This window comes from Vitis vinifera, chromosome 17 (assembly GCF_030704535.1).
Source record: "Vitis vinifera cultivar Pinot Noir 40024 chromosome 17, ASM3070453v1".
In the NCBI taxonomy this organism is placed as follows: Eukaryota; Viridiplantae; Streptophyta; class Magnoliopsida; order Vitales; family Vitaceae; genus Vitis; species Vitis vinifera.
The window spans coordinates 15273947-15296254 of NC_081821.1; the positions used below are offsets into that span (position 1 = coordinate 15273947).

The 22308-nt window shown below is 33.9% G+C and overlaps 1 protein-coding gene across 1 annotated transcript; it reads left to right on the forward strand.

Annotated features, from left to right (window-relative positions):
- Positions 1 to 1439: 1439 nt before the first annotated feature.
- On the forward strand, positions 1440 to 4575 carry LOC132252780 (importin subunit alpha-1b-like). Its single transcript, XM_059733984.1, has 2 exons — positions 1440 to 1706; positions 4147 to 4575. Exons 1-2 carry the CDS (start codon positions 1440 to 1442, stop codon positions 4573 to 4575), a joined length of 696 nt encoding a protein of 231 aa, XP_059589967.1.
- The last annotated feature ends 17733 nt before the right edge of the window (positions 4576 to 22308 follow it).

The window sequence follows — 22308 nt, forward strand, 5'->3', positions numbered from 1 at the left end:
GGTTTAGTTATTCAATTGATCTCATATTTAGTTTAGTCTTAAAAAATCATTAGTTTTGTTGTTCCGTTGAAATCATGCTTAGTTTAGTTTATTGTCAAAATCATTAGTTTGGTTATTTCATTGATATCATGTTTAGTTTAGTTTTTGAGAATTATTAGTTTGGTTTAATTCTATTAAAAATCATTAGTTTTGTTATTTTTTTAATCTCATGTTTAATTTAGTTTTTAAAAAATTATTAGTTTAATTATTTTGTTGATACTATGCTTAGTTTAGTTATTTTTAAAAATCATTATGTAGACCCTCGTTTGGGGTTCATTCTTTGGCACCTCTACATATTTTTTCTTTGCAGGTGGAGGGCTCTCAAAGAGCCATGTGTCACCTCGTAATTAGCCTTCAGTGAATCAAGTAGTGTTTTGCACACGCTAATCAAGGAGCGACACCTGGAAGAATCTTTAGAGAGGGCAGCATTTTTCTGTTATGAGGAGCGTATGAGAGAGGGGAGGTTGGGCTAGAGAGAGGAGAGAGGTGCTTTTGAGAAGGGCAGAGAGAGAGAGATATGTTTTGGGTGCTAGGAAGCTTGAGAAAAGAAAGGAAGCAAGGTTGGCCAAAGAAGAGGAGATTGAGTTTTTACAGAAGGAGATTTTTTTTTTTTTTTTTTTGGAAGGAGTTTTGAACCATGAGTGCAGGGGAGCGTATTCTGTAGAGGGTTACAGAGAGGTTTTTGTTTGGTTTGGAGGGAAAGCTACCGAAAGGGGGGGAGCTCTTTCTAGTGAGGCTACTAGTTACAGGAAAGGATAAACTCAGCAGTGTCTTTGCTCATTTTAGCTGGAGGGGAGGGGAGCCTTTCAGGTGCGTTTTCTGGACCACATACTTATTGCAGTTGATTTTCTTGATATTGTTGTGATTATGTTATAAATAATCTGTGCCTTGTTCTTCATATAAAATTTATTTAAGAGTGATCCGATTCCTTTTTATCTCTCCATTGGGTGTCTGAGTCATATCTTTGGGTCCTATTTCCACTGATTTTCCCACCTATACATGAGCCTATTGACTCCAATATGAAATGGAGCTCGGGTCGGTGTTTTCTTTGGTTCAGTTGATACTCTGTTTTTGTGATTGCTCTCTTGCTGTTTATATTCTGTTTTCGATGGCCATTCATACCCTCAAGGAGAAGGGTTTTGGTCTAGCATGAGCCTTTGGTTTCATATGGGCATAGTTTCTAAAGCTTGAGACCAGAAGACACTTCGTAGGCTAGCTCAGAATCGAGAGGCTGCAAGGAAGAGTCGGCTGAGGAAGAAAGTTTTGGTTCTGGATAGGCATATGTCCAGCAGCTGGAGTGTAGCTAACCCAAGCTTACACAATTAGATCAAGAGCTTCAACGAGCACGCCAACAGGGTGTTTTTATTGCGATTGAATTTTCTGGGGATCAGAGTCATTCCATGGGCGGAAATGAGGCTTTAGCATTTGACATGGGTTATGCTCGCTGGCTTGATGAATATCAGCGGCTGATCAATGACCTGAGATCAGTTGTAAATTCTCATGTAGGGGATAATGAACTACGCATTCTTGTCGATAGCAACATGGCCACCTGCAATGCATGGAGCTATGATGAGCATCTCATTCGAGCAGTTATTTGTTGTGGCCTGTATCCTGGTATTGTGCAAAATGGAAAGTCATTCTCATTGAAAACAATGGAGGATGGTCAAGTGCTCTGGCATTCGAATTCAGTCAATGCTCGAGAATGTAAAATTCCATATCCATGGCTAGTTTTCAATGAGAAGATAAAAGTAAACTCTGTTTTCTCCGAGATTCAACAGCTGTGTCTGATTCAATGCTTCTTCTATTTGGGGGCGACATCTTGAGAGGGGATGGTGATGGGCACTTGAAAATGTTCCGGGGGGGTAGTACTTGGAATTCTTCATGAAACCTGATACATCAGAAATGTACCAAAGCTTAAGGAGATAACTTGATGAGCTTAATTCAGAATAAACTACTGAATCCCAGAATGGGCATACACATGTATCATGAGCTCCTTTCTGCAGTGCAGCCAAAATAAAAGATGAATTGTTCAAAACCAGCTCACGGAGAACTGATGTGGCACACTCCTTGTCCTTCAGGGTCCCATCTTTCATGATTTCAACCAGAGTTACAATGAACGATAACCTTCCAACTTCAGTTCGCCCTTCAGGATGTGATACTAAAGGCAATAAAATTGAGAGAGCTTCATCGATCACTCCCAGGTTTTTATCCTCGAGCAGATGAAGTAATGCTGGTATGATACCTGCCTTGATGGCTCACGACTTATTGGATTGGTTGACTATCCTTCATGCTCACAACTCCACCACATATCTATTAAACCCATCCTTTCATCCATCCTTTATTCCACCAATCTCATACCCATTTTTCACTGCCCACTTCTTCACCCACATTCCCATTCTTCAAATATCCATTATTCCACCCTTCCCACTATCTATTCTACCCATGACGCCCATTTCCTCCATCCATCAAACCCATCGCTTCACACCCACCGAACCCTATGCATATTCACCCTCAATGTTCTCTACACCTTTATCATCTTCCCAAACTCACATACCCATCACTAAGCCAACCTAATAACTCCCCATCTGTCATCCCACAGCCGGCAGCTCGTTTCACCATTCTGCCCTTTCTAATAACCTCATCATGCCTCTTCATATCCATCACCATCCGTATTTCTATTTTTTTAATACCCATCAAACCACTTTTCTCACTACATTTTCACCACCCGTCCTACCAATAATACTCCCACCATCCCTGCTCCAACATATCTATCCTCATGCTCCTCCATGCACATACCCATATTCCCTCATACCCATAACCCTGCACTCATCATTACCCTCCATCATCCATTCAATCACACCCTTTATATCCCCCAGAACTCATCTTTCATACCCATTGAATTTGAATACCCTCACTCATACGTTCAACCACTCAATCCCATTATATTCCGAATCGCAGATCAGGATATAATTCTATTCCTCAAGATTTTTGCTCGTTGTGACCCTACAACGCATAAGGAAACGATGCATGCAATAGTGCTCACGTGATTGGCTCAAAGTTTGGGACATTGGGATATGATGCTCATTGCCAATCCCTTAAAGGTTACTGCTGTTAGTTTCATTTACTGAAGAAGAAATCAGGTTATTGCTAAGCCCGCACGCAAGCTTATTCCTGATCTCGGCGTCTTCAACATTTGAATGGCTTTACACTGAAGGGTGGAAGTGAGGAGCTAAAAACGAGAGAGCTGTAGTGTGGCAGGGGATCGAGATAGAACAAGAGAAGCATGGAAGAGGGGAAGAATCACTGGGGGCCTACACTCTTTGTTGGGAGGAATGCAATAAAAAAAAATTGATGTGGCTTCACTAGCATCAAAAGAGCCTATTCTTTTTTATGATGAGGTAATCTTATATGAAGATGAATTGGCTGACAGTGGAGTGTCACTTTTAACTGTGAAAGTGAGGGTCATGCCAACTTGTTGGTTTCTTCTCTTGCGTTTCTGGTTTAGAGTCGATGGAGTGCTTATGAGATTGAGGGACACTCGCATGCATTGCATTTTTAAGGATGATGCAAACCCCATCATTCTTCGGAAAGCTGCTGGAGAGAAGCTACATTCCAAGCTTTATCTGCAAAAGGATATCCTTCTGATTCTGCTGCATATGATGATCCAAGCACCAACAGCCAGAGGCTTCCCATCATCATGCATAAGACCCAAAAGCTTAAGGTGAAGTAACTGATCTTATGCTGCAGAATGCTGTTTCAAGAAAGATTAAGATCTGCATTATTGAAAAGAGCATTGAGGATGGATTTTCATAGAGAGTTGGAGTTGCGTAGGAAGGAGATGCTAGAGAGAATTCAGGCAGATATTGCATAAATACGGCGTGGGGATGATGAAGACACTGATGCTTCAGACGAGGACTACAGTGGTTGATGCAGCAGTTAAAGATTGGACAAAGGATTATAACATCTGAACCTCGCTGAAGTTGCCATAGATAAATGGCCCCTTTCTATCAGTTCAAACAGAGATTACCTTTTGTTTTTTATTTTTTCTGAGAGTTAACAGATTTTATGGAGTGCAATAGGGGCAAGCCACAACCTCCTTTTGATTAGACAAAGCCTGCTCTTCCAGCTCTTGGGCGTCTTATTCACTCGAATGATGAAGATGTGCTAACTGATGCGTGTTGGGCACTGTCTTACCTTTCTGATGGTACAAATGACAAAGTTCAAGCTGTTATTGAAGCGGGTGTATGTCCTAGGCTTGTTGAGCTTTTACTTTACTCATCTCCTTCTGTTCTCATTCCTGCACTTCGCATGGTTGGAAACATTGTCACTGGAGATGATATGCAAACCCAGTGCATAATCAACCATCAGGCACTTCGTTGCCTTCTGAACCCGTTGACCAATAACCATAATAAGAGCATCAAGAAGGAAGCTTGTTGGACTATTTCAAATATCACAGCTAGCAACAAGAAGCAGATTCGGGCTGTAATTGAGGCAAACATAATTGGTCCCCTTTGTTCATTTGCTTCAAAATGCTGAAGACAAATCGTGATTGGGTTGCCTCTACGTTAAAGTTAGCATGGATGGTGCTCCATACCTGAGGAAGGTCGACCTCAAAACCTATTGCAATTATGTGGAACTCTCATCGGCTCTGGAGAAGATGTTCAGCTGCTTTCCAATTGACCAGTGTGGTTCTCATGGACTTCTATGGCGCGATGGGCTAACTGAGAGTCACTTAATGGATATTCTTCATGGTTCTAAATATATGCTGACATATGAGGATAAGAATGGAAACAAGTGGATGTTTCATTTCTCAAGCTCTCCATCTTCGCTTCCAAAAATTGATTTTCAAAAATCTGATTTTCAAGTAGTTTTCTTTTACTCCTAAACCTTTTCATTATTTTATTCTCTTTTATTATTTCATTTTATTATTTTATTTTATCATTTTATTTTATTTTATTTTTTACTTTTTATTTCGCATTATTTTTTTTCTTAATAATCTTAAAGTCAATAAAATCCCTTTTTAATAAAATTTGCTTTCACTTTCTATTTGGCAAGCAATTTTCAAATCTTTCTTGGTCTTTTAAAATGTTTTAAAATAAGTATGAATTTATTCCTGTAATTTCAAATAATGGAATTTATGGGATTGACTCATACAATATAAAATGGGCTTTGGTGGGGGTCCAACATATGTGATTTTATGATTGATTGATTGACTGGTTTATTGCTATATTTGTTTGATTTATTCTACTCTATGACATGCATGAGATTATTCCTTAATTGTGCACTAACCCCCTCTCTTGATAGCGCATAATGGCTCATTGCCCAGGTACACACCCATTCTCACTCTAGTCATTCTATATGCATGTATTGATTCTCACACGTGCATGATCGTTTTGAGTATCCATTGATTTTCTTATTGATTGTCACGTCAGCTTCATTTTATTAGTAGAGACCCAACTTTAGGGACTTAGAGGGGTGATACGGTCTTTATCATACATTCCCAATAAGTAACCTGACCCCCGAACCCAATCCGGTTTTTCATAGACCGCCTTTTTCCAAATAAGGAGTCACACTTAGGGTTTTCTTTCTTATTTTGTTTACCCTTTTAAAAATAAAACAAAAATAAGTGGTGACTTCAAGTCATTTTCATAATCAATAAATCATTTTTCAAATAAAAATCAAGCTCGTCATCGAGCGGAAGCGCATGAGCCGAAATGTGGGGTCCACACATTAGTTTGGTTATTCTTTTGATCTCATGCTTAGTTTAGTTTATAAAAATTGTTAGTTTGGTTGCATTGTTGATTTTATACTTGGTTTAGTTTCTTTTAAAAATCATTAGTTGTGGTTATTCCATTAATCATATATTTAGCTTAGTTTTTAAAAAATTATTAATTTGGTTGCTTTGTTGATGCTATGCTTAGTTTATTTATTTTTAAAAATCATTAGTTTGGTTATTCTTTTAATCTCATGGTTAGTTTAGTTTTGAAAATATATTTGTTTGGTTTGCTTGTTGATATTACGGTTAATTTAGTTTTTTTAAATAAAAAAATCATTAGTTTGGTTATTTTTTTGATCTTATGTTTGGTCTAGTTTTTAAAAATTATTAATTTTGTTACTTTGTTGATATTATGTTTAGTTTAGTTTCTTTTAAAAACCATTAGTTTAGTTATTCAGTTGATCTCATATTTAGTTTAGGTTTCAAAAATTATTGGTTTGGTTGCTTTGTTGATATTATGCTTAGTTTAATTCTCTTAAAAATCATTAGTTTAGTTATTCAATTGATCTCATATTTAGTCTAGGTTTCAAAAATTATTAGTTTGATTGCTATGTTGATATTATGCTTGGTTTAATTCTCTTAAAAATCATTAGTTTAGTTATTCAATTGATCTCATATTTAGTTTTGGTTTCAAAAATTATTAGTTTGGTTGCTTTGTTGATATCATACTTCGGTTAGTTTCTTTTAAAAATCATTTGTTTGGTTATTATGTTGCTCTCATGTTTAATGTAGTTTTTAAGCATTACTAGTTTTGTTGCTTTGTTAATTTTATGTTTGGTTTAATTCTTTTAAAAATCATTAGTTTGGTCATTCTGTTAATTTAATATTTAGTTTAGTTTTTTTAAAAATATTAGTTTGGTTTCTTTCTTATTGTGCTTAGTTTAGTTTCTTTTAAAAATCATTAGTTTGGTCATTCTGTTAATTTAATATTTAGTTTAGTTTTTAAAAAAATATTAGTTTGGTTGTTCAATTGATCACATATTTACTTTAATTTTCAAAGATTATTAGTTTGGTTGCTTTGTTTATATTATTATAGACCCTTGATTTTGTCCCCTAACCACATTCCTCAGTGCTCTTTTAGTACTCCATAATAGTTCCTTTATGGCCCATTGATACAACTTATCTTTTTGAGACACCATAAAGACTCTGGTCGAGGGATTTATCTAACCTCTCATTATGATCCTTTGCAACTCTAAGTTAGATGTAGGATTTTCCTTTTATCTTTTTAGAATAGCTCATTTAGGTACACTTTTAGGTCACTTAGGCACTTTTCTGATCACCCTAGGTCACTTAGGCATCTTTCAAGCTCACTTAGGTTCATTTAGGCACACCTAATCCATTAGGCACCATCCTAGGCCCATCAAAGCTCCCTTAGGCCCACTTAGGCTCACCTTGACTCATTTAGATTAACTTATACCCGCTTAGGTTCACCGAGGCCCACTCTAGTTCACATAGTCCTGTTTTGGTTCATCTAGGCCCACCTAGGGACACCTAGCCCACCTAGGCCTACCTAGGCACACCTAGCTCACTCAGGTTCACTCAGGCCCACTTAGGTTCCTCTAAGCCACTTAGATTTACTTAGACCCACTTAGGTTCACCCAAACCCCACCTTAAGTACATTTAGGTCACTTTTTAGGTAATTCTTGCATGATTGCATGTTCTTGTTTTGTTTTTTTTGTTTAGTATTTATTTTAGGAAATTGTTTGTGGTTAATGATTTTAAGTCTCTTTAAGTTGAATGAATTAATATTCCATTCTTCTCAAAATTGCATGTGATTGACTTTTAATTTTTTTAATCGCATAATTTTAATATTTTTAATTTTCAATTTCGTGATTTTTATTGATTCTAACCCTCATTCTTTTTTGGTTTGTTTTGCATGGGATTTTGAGTACCCCATCCATATTGAAGGAAGATATTCACAAGATTTTTTGTTTTTTGTTTTTTTTTTTTTGGAAGTATGGAGCAATGTTCTGGAAAGAAAAATCAAGTTCATTTTGGGGGAAAGATTCGGTATGTTTTTTAGATGGAACGATGGTTGGTCAAAGGGAGGACTCTTGGAGCACGTTTTGGGAAGGAGTTAGGTTCACATTCTGGAGGATTTTGAGCATGTTTTGGCGGAATTTCGAGGGTTAAGCCATGGATAAGGAAGGTTAAGCACTTTTTGGAAAGAGGGATCGCTACGTTTTGGAGAAGAATGGGGGGGGGGGGGGGGTAGCAACACCAAAAATCTCCAGGACAAATTATCCATTGGGCTTTGGGGAGAAGTTATATCCTCTTCAAGAACAATAGCCAAGGGCAAGTTAGAAAGAAAAAACCTACACATAGTCCACTATGGGAGGGGTTGATAAGTCCTCGTATAGACGTCATTCTCCATAGAGAAGCACCGACACGCAGCAGCCTGAAAAGGGAGACAATCGATCATGAGACTCCTTGAGAGGGTGAATAACGCACTATAAGAGGGGCCTTCTCTTACACGTGAATTCAAGTTTCTTCACAACCACCCTCACGACCACACAGTTTGCATCTTGAGAGATCCCTCTTAGCATCACACACCAAGGAAATGGACTATCAATTCAGGAAGCATCACAACACACCATTGGAGAAGTTGGAGTCCATCAATCATGGTTGCAAAGAGGCACGCACAGAAGAGGCAACCACACACCACAGTTTGGGTTGCATCTCCCACAAGAAGCAGCAACATGGGACTCCATTGGAGAGAATTCTCCACACACGGTCACATAAAGGCTGCCATACACAGTTGAAAAGATATCCATAGGACTTACCATAAGATGGTAGTTGTAGCCGCACGTTGGACTTAAGAAAAGCGGTTAATTGTCACTTTCAATACACCATAAGGGAGAAAAGATTCACACACGCAACAATGGGAAGGTAAGTTGATTTTTTTTTAGTTTAGTTTTGATTAATTATATATATATATATATATATATATATATATATATATATATATTGAAAGGTATGATTTTTTTTGTTTAGTTTTTAATTCGTCATATTATATTGAAAGGTTTTAATTTCTTTAGTTTAGTTTTTTTAGTTCATTATATTATATTAAAAAGTTAGAATTGTTTTTAGTTTCCTTTCTATTTATTGTATCATATCGAAAGGTTATAATTTTATTATTATTATTATAGTTCACTAGATTAATTGTTTTGTAGGATAAAATTTTTATTTTGAAGCTTGTGCCATTTTAGTTTATTTCGTTTAAGTTAATTCAAAAGTTTTATAGTTTTAATTAATTAGTTTAATTCGTTTTATTGATTTGATGTCATGATGTTTTATCTTACAAAGTTTGATAATTGTAGTACTTAATCATCTTGTTTTAGGTTTTGTGTTATTAGGTTATTTACCATGCTATTAAAATTTTATCTTGTAAAGTTGGATAATTTTTAATCATCTTGTTTTAGGTTTTGTGTTATTAAATTTTTTTCTCTATGCTATTTAAAGTTCTCATTTTTAGTAATTTGGTAGTTCTTTGGTTTAGATTTTCTTGTTATATTACATGTCTTTGATTGTGTTATTATATTTAAAGTTCTTGTCTTTAGAAATTTGGTAGTTATGAGTTTTTAGATTTTCTTGTTATTATGCATGCCTTTGATTGCATTATTATATTTAAAATTCGCATATTTAGAAATTCGGTAGTTCTTAGGTTTTAGATTTTCTTGTTATTATGCATGTCTTTGATTGCACTATGTTATTAAATTCTCATCTTTGGAAGATTGTTGATTCTTAGGTCTTAAATTTGCTTGTTATTATATTTGTAATTTGATGATTATTTTTATTGAATGTTTCATCCTTAGAAGATTGGTATTTTTTAGGTGCTAGATCTTTTGGTTTTATTTCATGCTATTAAAAAGTCTTGATTTTTATTTTTGAAAGCATATTGGTTTGATGGAATCCTTATATGAAAGAATTTTTCATAACTCATCCTTGTTGTCGGTTTCCACTCACCTACTAACCATTTGGATTTAAAATTCATTTTGATAATTTAGAGTACTTTTCAAAAAATTTCCAAAAAATTTATGATATTCATTACTTCTTGAACTTGATTTTGGAATATTATTCAAGTAAAAAAGATCTTCTTGAAGTCAAAATTATGATAATCTCTTTCAGCATGTTCTGTTTAGGCTTACTTTTGTACACTTGAGAGCACTTTGCAAAATTAAATTACTTTTTGATATTTTGAATTTAAATAAATATTTTCCTCAGATTTTTTACTTCTAAAATTGAATTTTGAGATATTATTAAAAAAAATATGTTTTCTTGAGAAAGAGAGAGATGATTTTTCAAATTTGTGCCTACTGCACATGACTTTTTTTGGATAGCTGATAAGTTTGAGGGTTTTAAAAATACTTTCTAGGGCTCTCTAGTCTTGGCTTTATTTATTATTATTATTATTATTTTGTAAACTAGACAACTTAAAGGACATGTATGATTTTTTATTTTTTTATTTTTATGATTTTAGGAGACTGATTACTTCTAAAAAACCACACATTTTAGATAATAATTATCATGAGTTTCATACATTTTGAGTAGTAATTATGCCTAATATACCCAAGTAATACATTGCTACCCTTACAAGAGATACTAATGGTTTTTGTGAAGTTTTGGAGATATTTCAAGGTGATTTTTGAAGTATTGAGTGACAAAAGAGAAATGGAATTGAGGAAGGTAAACAATATGGATGATGAGGAAGAAGCAATGCTTGGACCAAGATTTGGAGCTGAATTGAAGGTGGTTGAGGTGGATTCAAAAGAAAGAAATGGGAGAAATGACAAAAAGAAATTGAAAAACTATGTTTTTCCATTTCGTATGATCATGCGAAAGTTTCGCACAGTTATGCGAAAGGGGCCAAAAAGTAATTTGGTTGCAACTCAAAGGGAAAACTAAAAACTGATTTCGCATGACTATGCGAAAATTTCGCACAGTCATGCAAAATGCTCCAGGAATGAGAAATTGGTGTTGATGCATTTTCCACTTCGCACAATCGTGCGAAATTGCATTTTTCCAAATTTCTTGGTGAAGAAGCCTCTAAAAGACCTCTTGGATGATGCCAAGTGTCCACTTGAACTTGACCTATAAATAGAAACTTGATTTACTCATTTGGGGGACTTTTAGACATTTTCTAATTATAGAACTTTCCAGATTTTCTCTTTCTATAGAATTCTCTATTTTCCTTCATTTTCTCTCATTTTCTCACTAGCCAAACATGTCTTGTGAAACCAAATCTCCAAGCATGAGTGGCTAAATCTTGTTTTTCTCGAAGGAGGCAAGATCTATGGTGAATTAGAGAAATGAGCTTGAATTGCAAAAGTAATTTGATCCAATTGATTGATTAATTCAAATCATATATTCAATTTATCTTAAATTATCTTCCAATGATTACTATAATGCAAACTAGTTAGATTCATCAAATTCTTAATGCTAAATTTGATGAGATTAAATAGTTGCATTGTGTGAATCATTGGAAGATAATTTAAGATGAATTGAATATATGATTTTGATTGATCTTTTGGATTAAATGACCTAATTTGAAGAGAAATTAGATCTAAATCTAAAGCTAAATCAAAAATCAGTTTAGATGAAAATTTAGGTTTTCAATCTAACTTGATGAAAATTGGCTCTCAACATCTATTCACCATGGAAATTGTTTTATAGAAAATCCTAACTCCGAGAATTTCATTTTCTATTAATTTTCTTCTATATTTACATTTCATTTTCCTCTCAATTTGAAATCATTGTTATTTTGAAGTTTTATCATGAATTGTCAAATCATTTTCACTTGATCACAACCATTCCTTCTTCTCTCATTCAAGCCTTGATTACCAAGAATAATCCATCCTTGTGGACGATACCTAAAAACCACTATACTATAGTAGTATGTATCAAAACCACTTTTTGATCAGGTACAAGCTGCTATAGAGTAGTGGATTTGGTTATAAATTTTGTTTTGATCAATAAACGATGAAAAAAACAAACAATCAAAGACCTTTGAATATTTTTACAAATTCAGTTTATGCATGTCACCATTTTCTACCTAGTTCTAGAACTTTTGGGTGTTTTTGCTTAAATTTGTTATTTGAATGAGTGTTTGAGTTTTTTTATGTTGTTCCAGAAGTGTAGGAGATGTTTCCTGAAAATTTTTGTAATTAAATTCCACCTCAAGATTTTTTTTTTTAGGATTTGTTTTATGATGCTTCCTATACTGATTGCATGCTAATGATCTTGTACTTTACTTAACTATGCTATTTTTTTGGAGTTATTTGACTTATCTTGGCTTGACTTTGGTTATTGTATCATGATATAGACTAAATTGAGAGGTTTGCCTTTATTTTTCATGATCAAATGATGTTCCTATATATTAATTTATATTTTTTCTTTTGATAATAGTGTGCTACCTGTTTTGCTAAATGTTTTAATCATAACCCTTGATTTTTTTTTTCTCCTTTTTTGGGAGTTGTATACATGACTTGTCTAATAATTGGTGTTTTCTTATACTTTGGTCATTTCTGTTGTGACATTTAAATACCATGCATGCTAGGATTTCTTTTCTTTAACGTCTGTTATTATAACTTTGATCTAACCTCCAATGTCTTGTGGAAGCGCATTGTTATTCAGGCACACTTCTTATCTTTGCATCTTAATTCCATTAGTTATGTAAAGCTTCATATATGATCATTATCATTCTTAATATATTTTTGATTGTTTGTTTCACTCACCATGTTAGATTTCTTGACTATGGTAAAATACATGTGTGTGTGTGTGTGTTTTAAACTAAATTTGATATCTTATGACAACGCTTAAGTTGTAGCTCAAGTACGCCTATCTTCCTTACTCATGTGATTGATTACTTAGATATATTTGTTTGAATATGAATAACAATCTAGCCAATAGTGACCACTTTAAGGCTTAGAGGGGTGCTACCTCTTTGAGGTACCTTTCTGATAGGTAACCTAATCCTCCTTGCCCTAGACTCAATTTTTTCTAAGACAAGGTTTTCCAAAACTTAAGGAGTCATTTTTCTTAAGTGAGTCCACAAATTGGTGACCCCATTGAGGATTTTTTAAGATCAAGCTCGAACACTACTTGAGGACAATATGGTGTTTAATTGGTTGATTTAGTTTTGAACACTACTTTAGGCAAGGTGATTCAGTTTGCTTACTTAATTGTTTGTGATTTAGTTAAAGAAAAGAGATTTTTTTTAGAATTGATATTTTGAGTTAAGCTTAATCGTTTTGTCTTGGAAACCATTGTAGGTTCTATTTAAGTTTATTCTTTGGTCCTTTCGTTTCTCATCATTAGGACACAATTCTAGGTTCTATCTAACCTTATTCGTTTGTTCCTTTGGTTTCTCATCATTGGCTCACAATTCTAGGTTCTTATTTAAGTTTATTCTTTGTTCCTTTGTTTTCTCATCATTGGAACTCCATCATAACTTCTATATAAGTTTATTCTTAGTTCCATTCATTTATAATCATTGGGACACAATCTTAGGTACTATCTAAGAATATTCGTTTTTTCCCCTTGGTTTCTTATCATTGGAATGCCGTCCTAGGTTCTAAGTTTAATTGTTTGTTCCTTTGGTTTCTCATCTTTAGGACACCATCCTAGGCTCTATCTAAGTTTCTTCTTTCTTCATTTAGTTTCTCATCATTAGGACACCACCCTAGGTTTTCTCCTACTTCATTCTTTTTCATTTCATTTCTCATCAATGGGATACCATTCTAGGTTCTCTCTAAGCTTAATCATTTGTTCCTTTGGTTTCTCATCAATGGGACATCATCCTAAGTTCTAAGTATCTTCTTTGTTCATTTAGTTTCTCATCAATGGGACATCATCCTAAGTTCTAAGTATCTTCTTTGTTCATTTAGTTTCTCATCTTGGGGACACCATCCTAGATTCTATCTAAGCTTAATCATTTGGTCCTTTGGATTCTTTTCATTGGGACAACATCATAGGTTCTATCTAAGTTTACTCTTTGGTCCTTTTATTTCTCATCTCATCATTAGGACGTCATCCTATGTTCTATATAACCTTATTTGTTTGTTCCTTTGGTTTCTCATCATTGGTTCACCATCCTAGGTTCTATCTTGGTTTATTCTTATGCCTTCACATCATTGGGACACCATTTTAGGTTCTTTCTAAATTTATTCTTAATTCCATTGATTTATCATCATTAGGATGCCATCCTAGGTACTACCTAAGTTATTCGTTTTTTCCTCTAGTTTTTATCATTAGGACACCATCCTTGGTTCTATCTAAGCTTAATTGTTTGTTCATTTGGTTTCTTATCATTGGGACACATCCCTAGATTCTATTTCAATTTATTCTTTGTTCATTTGGTTTCTCATCATTGGAAAACCATCCTAGGTTCTATCTCAGTTTATTCTTTATTTATTTGGTTTCTCATCATTAGGACGTCATCATAGGTTCTATCTAAACTTAATCGTTTGTTCCTTTGGTTTCTAAACATTGGGACACAATCTAAGGTTCTATCTCATTTTATTTTTTGTTCATTTTGTTTCTCCTCAGGGTGTCGTCCTAGGTTCTATCCAAAACTTAATCGTTTGTTCGCTTAGTTTCTCATCATTAGGACACCATCCTAGGTTCTATCTAACCTTAATCGTTTGTTCCTTTGGTTTCTCATCATAGGGACACCATCCTAGGTTCTATCTTAATTTATTCTTCGTTCCTTTGGTTTCTTCTCATCATTGGAATGTCATCCTATGTTCTATCTAACCTTCGCTTTTGCATCAATGCAACACCATCATTAGTTCGATCTCAATTTCTTCTTTGTTCATTTGGTTTCTCATCATTGGGACATCATTCTAGGTTATGTTTAAGCTTAATTGATTGTTCCTTTGGTTTCTCGATATTGGGAAACAATCCAAGGTTCAATCTTATTTTATTCTTTGTTCATTTCATTTCTCATAATTAGGACATCATCCTAGGTTCCATCTAAGCTTAATCGTTTATTCGTTTAGTTTCTCATCATTGGGACACCATCCTAGGTTCTGTCTAAGCTTAATCATTTGTTCCTTTGTTTCTCATTATTAGGATGCCATTCTATGTTCTATCTAACCTTAATCGTTTCTTCCTTTGCTTTCGCATCGATGTGACCCCATCCTAGGTATTATCTCAGTTTATTCATTGTTCATTTGGATTCTCATCATTTGAACACAATTCTAGGATCTTTCTAAGCATAATCATTTCTTTCTTTTGTTTCTTATCAATTAGAACATAACCCTAGGTTCTATCTCAGTTTCCTCTTTGTTCCTTTGGTTTCTCATCATTGGAACACCATCCTAGGTTCTTTATTTATCCTTTGTTCCTTGGGTTTCTCATCATTTGGACGCCATCCTATGTTCTAACCATAATCGCTTCTTCCTTTACTTTCGCATTAATGCGACACCATTTTGGGTTTTGTCTTAATTTATTCTTTATTCATTTGGTTTCTCATCATTGGGATGCTATCCAAGGTTCTGTTTAAATTTAATCATTTATTCCTTTGGTTTCTCATCATTGGGAAACAATCCTAGATTCAATCTCATTTTATTCTTTGTTCATTTCGTTTACCATCATTGGGACACCATCCTAGGTCTTTCTAAGCTTAATGGTTTGTTCATTTTGGTTTCTCATCATTGGACACCATCCTAGGTTTTATCTAAGCTTAATCATTTGTTCCTTTGGTTTCTCATCACTGGGACACCATCCTAAGTTCTAAGTTTCTTCTTATTTCCTTTGGTTTGTCAAAATGCAGACACCATCCTAGGTTCTATGTCAATTTGTTCTTTGTTCATTTTGTTTCTATGGAACGCCATCCTAGATTCTATTTAAGCTTAATTGTTTGATCATTTCGATTCTCATCATTGGGAGACAATCGTAGCTTCTATCTAAGTTTATTCTTTGGTCCTTTCATTTTTCATCATTAGGACGCCATCCAAGGTTCAATCTAACCTTATTCATTAGTTTCTTTGGTTTCTCATCATTGGGTCACCATCCTAGCTTCTATCTTCGTTTATTCTTAATTCATTTGCTTTCTCATCATTGGGGCACCATTTTAGGTTTTATCTATTTTTATTTTTATTTCCATTGATTTATAATCATCGGGACTCCATACTTGGTACTACATAAGATTATTCATTTTTTTCCTTTCTTTTCTGATCGTTGGAATGTCATCCAAGGTTCTATCTAAGCTTAATTTGGACGCCAAAGTAGCAAAGAATAAACTAAGATAGAACCCAGGCCGGCCTTCCAAAAACGAGAAACCAAAGGACCAAATAAGTAAGTTTAGATTGACCGTGCATAGCATCTCATTGATGAGAAACAAAAGGAACAAACGATTAAGCTTATGTAGAACCTATGATCTCGTCCCAATGATGAGAAACCAATTGAACAAAGAACCTAGGATGACATCCCAATGATGAGAAACCAAAATGAACAAAGATTGAACATAGCAAAGTGACATAATGATGAGAAATCAAAGGAATAAAGAATAAACTAAGATAGAATATAGGATGGTGTCCTAATGATGAGAAACCAAAGCCACAAACAATGTTTAGATAGAATATAGGATGGTGTCCTAATGATGAGAAACCAAAGCAACAAACAATGTTTAGATAGAACCTATGATGGTGTCCAAATAATGATAAACAAAGAGGAAACTTAGATAGAACTTAAGATGTGATGATGAGAAATTAAGGAGGAAATAAGAAACTTAGATTCGACCTCGGATGCAATCCTATTGATGAGAAACAAAAGGAACTAACATTTAAACTTAGATAATGTAGGATGGGGTCCCAATGATAGGAAAACAACTAAACAAAGAATAAATTTAGATAGAACCTAGGATAGTGTCCCAATGATGAGAAACCAAAGGAACAAACATCAAACTTAAATCAAACCTATGATGGTCTCCCAATGTTCAGAAACGGAAGGAAGAAATGATTAAGGTTAGATAAAATCTAGGATGGCATCCCAATGATGAGAAACCAAATAAAGAAAGAAAAAACTGAGATAAGACCTAGGATGGTGTAGCGAAGATGAGAAACTAAAGGAAAAAAAGAAGAAACATGGATAAAAAAACCTAGGATGACGTCCCATTGATGAGAAATGAAATAAACAAAAAAAAAAAAACTAAGATAGAACATAGGATGGTGTCCGAATGACGAGAAACAAGAACAATGAAGAAACCTAGATAGAACCTAGGAGGGTGTCGCAATGATGAGCAACCAAACGAACAAAATATTAAGCTTATATTGAACCTATGATATCTTTCCAATGATATATGAAACCAAATGAACAAAGAAAAAACTTAGAATAAACTTAGGATAGTGTCCCAATGATTAGGAACAAACATAACAGAAAAGATACTTAGAACCTAGAATGACATCCCAATAATTAGAAACCAAATCAACAAATAATAAACTGAGGATGAACATAGGATTGTGTCAGAATGGTTAGAAAGCAAAGAAACAAACGTTTAAGCTTAAATAGAACCTAGGATAGCTTTCCACCTATCAAAAACCAAATGAACAAAGAATAAACTGAGATAGAAACCAGAATGGTTTCCCAATGATGAGAAACAAATGTAATAAAGAAGAAACTTAGATAGATCTTAGGATGGTGTCCCAATGATGAAAAACCAAATGATCAATGAATAAATCGAGATATAACCTATGATGGTGTCCCAAATGACAAGAAAAAAAAGGAGCATACGATTAGGTGCAGAAAGAACCTAGGATGGAGTCCCAACGATGACAAACCAAAGGAAAAAACAATTAAGTTGAAATAAAACCTAGGATAGCGTTCCACTAATCATAAACCGAATGAACAAAGAATAAAAAGAAACATAAACTAAAATGGTGTCCCAATTATGAGAATCGAAAGTAACAAATAAGAAACTTAGATACAACTTCGGGCGGTACCCAATGCTAAGAACCCAAATAAACAAAAATGAATTGATATAGAACCTAAGATGGTGTCCCAATGATGGGAAACCAAAGAACAAATTGATTAAATTTAGAAAGAACCTAGGAAGGCTTCCCAATATTGAGAAATCAAAGGAACAAACAATTATGTTTAGATAGAACCTAGTTACACATCCCAATGATGACAAAATAAAGTAACAAAGATGAAACTTAGATAAAACTTGGGAACCAATCCCAAGGAAGAAAAAAGAATGGGGTCCTAATTATAATAGAACCTAGGATAGTGTCCCAATGATTTGAAACCAAAGAAACAAACATCAAACTTAAATCAAACCTATGATCGTGTCCCAATGTTGAGAAAGTAAAAGAACAAACAACTAAGGATGATTAAAAACTAGAATGGTGTCCCAATGATGAGAAACAAAACTAACAAAAAAGAAACTCATATAGAACTTAGGATGATGTCCAAATATTTAAAAACTAGATGAACAAAGAATAAATTGAGAAAGAGCCTAGGATGATGTCCCAATGATGAGAAACCAAAGGAACAAACGATTAAGCTTAGAGAAAACCTAGGATAGCGTTCCATTGATCAAAAACCAAATGAATAAAGACTAAACTGATATAGAAACTAGAATGGTGTCCTAATGATAAAAAACAAAAGTAGTAAAGAAGAAACTTGGATACAACCTAGAATGGTGTTCCAATGATGAGAAACCAAATGAACAAAGAATAAACTGAGATAAAATATAGGATGGTGTCCCAATGACAAGAAACCAAAGGAACAAACAATTATCTTTAGATAGAACCTAGTTTTGCATCCCAATAATGAGAGACGAAATGAACAAAGAATAACCTATGATAAAACATATGATGGTGTACCAATGATTAGAAACCAAAGGAACAAAGAAGAAACTTCAATTCACCCTACGATGCAGTCCTATTGATGAGAATGAAAGGAACTAAAGTTTTAGCTTTAGATAGAACTTAGGATGGCATCCCAATAATGTGACAGTAAATAAAAAATGAATAACATTAGATAGAACTTAGGACATTGTCCCAAATATGAGAAACCAAAGGAATAAGCATCAAACTAAAATCAAACCAATGATGGTGTCCTAATATTCAGTAACTGAAGAAACAAATGATTAAAGTTAGATAGAACCAAGGATGAAAAACCAAACAAAGAAATAATAAACTAAGATAGAACATAGGATGCTATCCCAATGATAAGAAACCAAAGGAACAAAGAAGAAACCTAAATAGAAGCAAGGAGGGTGTCACAATGATGAGAAACCAAACGAACAAAAAATTAAACTTATACATATTCCTAGGATGTCTTCCCAATGATATGAAACCAAATAAACAAAGAATAAATTGAGAAAGAACCTAGGATGGTGTCCCAAAAATTAGAAACCAAATGAACATAGAATAAACTAATAAAAAACATAGGATGGTGTCCCAATGATGAGAAACCAATGGAACAAACGATTATGCTTAAATAGAACCTAGGATAGCATTCCACTTATAAGACACAAAATGAACAAAGAATAAAATGAAATAGAATATAATGGTATTGCAATGATGAGAAACCATATGAATAAAGAATAAACTGTGTTAGAATCTTGGATGGTGGCCCATTTACAAGAAACAAAGGAACAAGCAATTAAATTTAGAAACAACCTAGGATGGTGTCCCATTGATCAAAAACCAATGGAACACAAGATTATGTTTAGATAGAACCTAGCTTTGCCTCCGAATGATTTGAAACAAAATAAACAAAGAATAAACTGAGGTACAACCTATGATGTTGTCCCAATGATGAAAAACAAAAGTAACAAAGAAGAAACTTAAATTAAACCTAGGATGATCTCCCAGTGTTCAGAAATTTAGGGAGCAAAGGATCAAAGTTTGATAGAACCTAGGATGGTGTCCCAATGATGAGAAACTAGATGAAGAAAGAAAAAAAGCTGAGATAGAACTTAGGATGGTTTGCCAATTATGAAAAACTAAAGGAAAAAGCGAGAAAAACATATAGAAAGTAGGTTGGCGTCCAAATGATAAGAAACCAATGGAACAAACGATCAACTTTAAATAGAACCTAGGATAGCATTCAACTGATCAAAGAATAAATGAAATAGAAACTAGAATGGGGTCCCAATGATGAGAAACAAATAAGAAACTACAACCTAGGATGGTGTTCCAATGATGAGAAACAAATAAGAAACTTAGATACAACCAAGGATGGTATCCCTATGATGAGAAACCAAATGATTAATAATCAACTAAATTAGAACCTTCGATGGTATCTTTATGATGAGAACCCAAATAAATATAGAATCAACTGAGTTAGAACCTTGGATGGTGTCCTATTGACGAGAAGCAACGGAACAAACGATTAAATTTATAAAGAACCTAGGATGTTGTGCCAATGATGATCTACCAATGAAACAAATAATTATGTTTAGACAGAATGTAGTTTTTCCTTTGAATGATGAGAAGCAAAATGAACAAAGAAGAAACTTACATAGAACCTATGATAGTGTCCGAATGATGAGAAACCAAATGAAGAGAGAATAACTTAGAGACAATCTAGAATCCAGTTCTATTGATGAGAAATGAAAGGAACTAACATTTAAGCATAGATAAAACCTATGATGAGATCCCAATGATGGGAAAGCAAATAAACAAGGAATAAACTTATATATAACCTAGGATATTTGTCCCAATGATGAAATCAAAGGAACAAATATCAAACCTAAATTAAACATAGGATGGTCCCCCAATGTTTAGTAACTGAAGGAATTAATGATTAAGGTTGAATAGAACCTAGGATGGTGTCCCAATGATGCGAAACCAGATGAAGAAAGGAAAAACTGAGATAAAATTTAGGATGAAGAAAGGAAAAGGAGAGAAATACGAATAGCAATTAGGTTAGTGTGCCAATGATACGAGACCAATGGAAAAAACAATTAAGTTTAAATAGACCTAGGATAGCGTTCCACTAATCAAACACAATATGAACAAAGAATAAAATGAAATAGAAACTTGGATGGTGTCCTATTTGTAACACCTAGTACTAATGAATTAAATAGGCAATAATGATTATTTTAGTACTTAACTTTAAGTTTGCTTAATTAGATGTTAAAACTAGTTTAGTGCTAATCCTATTTAATTATGAATTAAACTTTGATTATGGTTAAGTGGGATTAGTTAATGACCTAAGCATGCTTATTAGGTTCTTAGGGACTAATTAGGGTTATGAAAACCTAAAGGACTAATGGGTTTTATTTTTGATAACTTGAAGGACCAAAGTGCAAAATTTGGAAATTGGAGTTAGTGGAATGGCACCTCCTACTTGGGTGACATGGCTGCCACCTCATGCTTGGGTGCTTGGAGACCCCTTTATAAGGGGGCTGCAGCTCGTTTTGCACCATTTCACCTGCAGCAACTTGGGTTAGAGAGAGAATCTAGAGAGAGAAAGTGTAGATTTGAGGTAAGCAAGTTGTTTAATTTTGTAATTTTCGTTTATTTTGGTTCCTAATGGTATGTTGAATAGAATTAACGGTAAAAATTGTGTAAAAGTTTAGTATAATTAGCTATAAACCTGCTTTAGTTAAAAATCACAATTAATTAAAGATTAAAGTATTTTAAGTTAAAAAATTTATTAATGGTAAGATCAGCATAAATCTTTGTTTAATTTGGTTTGATTGAAAAATAGATTAGTAAACATGTGATGAATTGGGTTATTTGGACACTTGGGATTTGTTAATAGGTCCTTTAAGAAAAAAAAAAGAGTTAGTGTTTGGTAATTAATTAGGGAAATTAATATGCATTGTAAATATTTTTTAATTCAATTCATATTTGATTTGAAAACATGTAGGATATAGATTAGAGAATGTGAGAATTAAAAATTTGCAACAATAAACTAAAACCTAAATTATGTTGTTTCATTTAAGTTCCTCGTAATAGGCAAAGATCACCTACTTAGAAGAAACACAAAAAGGAAGTCGGTGTAAGGTAGGGAATTTTATGCTATTCTATGGTGTATCTGATTTCTTTCCTTGAATTATTTGTTGGAATTTTATGTTGTTTCTATGATTTCATAAAATCTTTTAAAGTGTCATTGCATCTCGGTTTATTGCATTGAAATGTTACCATGATATTGGAACGTATATTGGTATGAAGATTCGTGGTTTTGTGTTGTCGAAATGGTTTATGGTGTGATTGCATTGCAAGAAGGATATGGAATTATCACAGATCATATTCAGAGAATTTATTGGTGGCAAAGTGCTTATGTGATGCTATAGGCCTTATCATTTGATATATTGTTTATGTGGGACCGTGGGTCCTTGGGTGAAAGTCCCTAAAGCCCTCAAGGAAGACACTCTGATGTGGGTGTATGGGGTTGGTTACACATTTATGTGAAACACATGCATACATGTTTGACATGATTACACATTTGTTAATGGTTATGAAATGTTTATCATGCATGTTATTAAATGTTTAATTCAAGGTTTTTAAGGGTATACTTAGGATGGTTATAAA

Coding starts and splice junctions, on each gene's coding strand:
- LOC132252780 (XM_059733984.1), top strand. CDS start 1,440: ATGGGCGGAAATGAGGCTTTAGCATTTGACATGGGTTATGCTCGCTGG. Junction 1,707..4,146: donor AAACAATGGAGGATGGTCAA/GTGCTCTGGCAT, acceptor CCTTTTGATTAG/ACAAAGCCTGCTCTTCCAGC.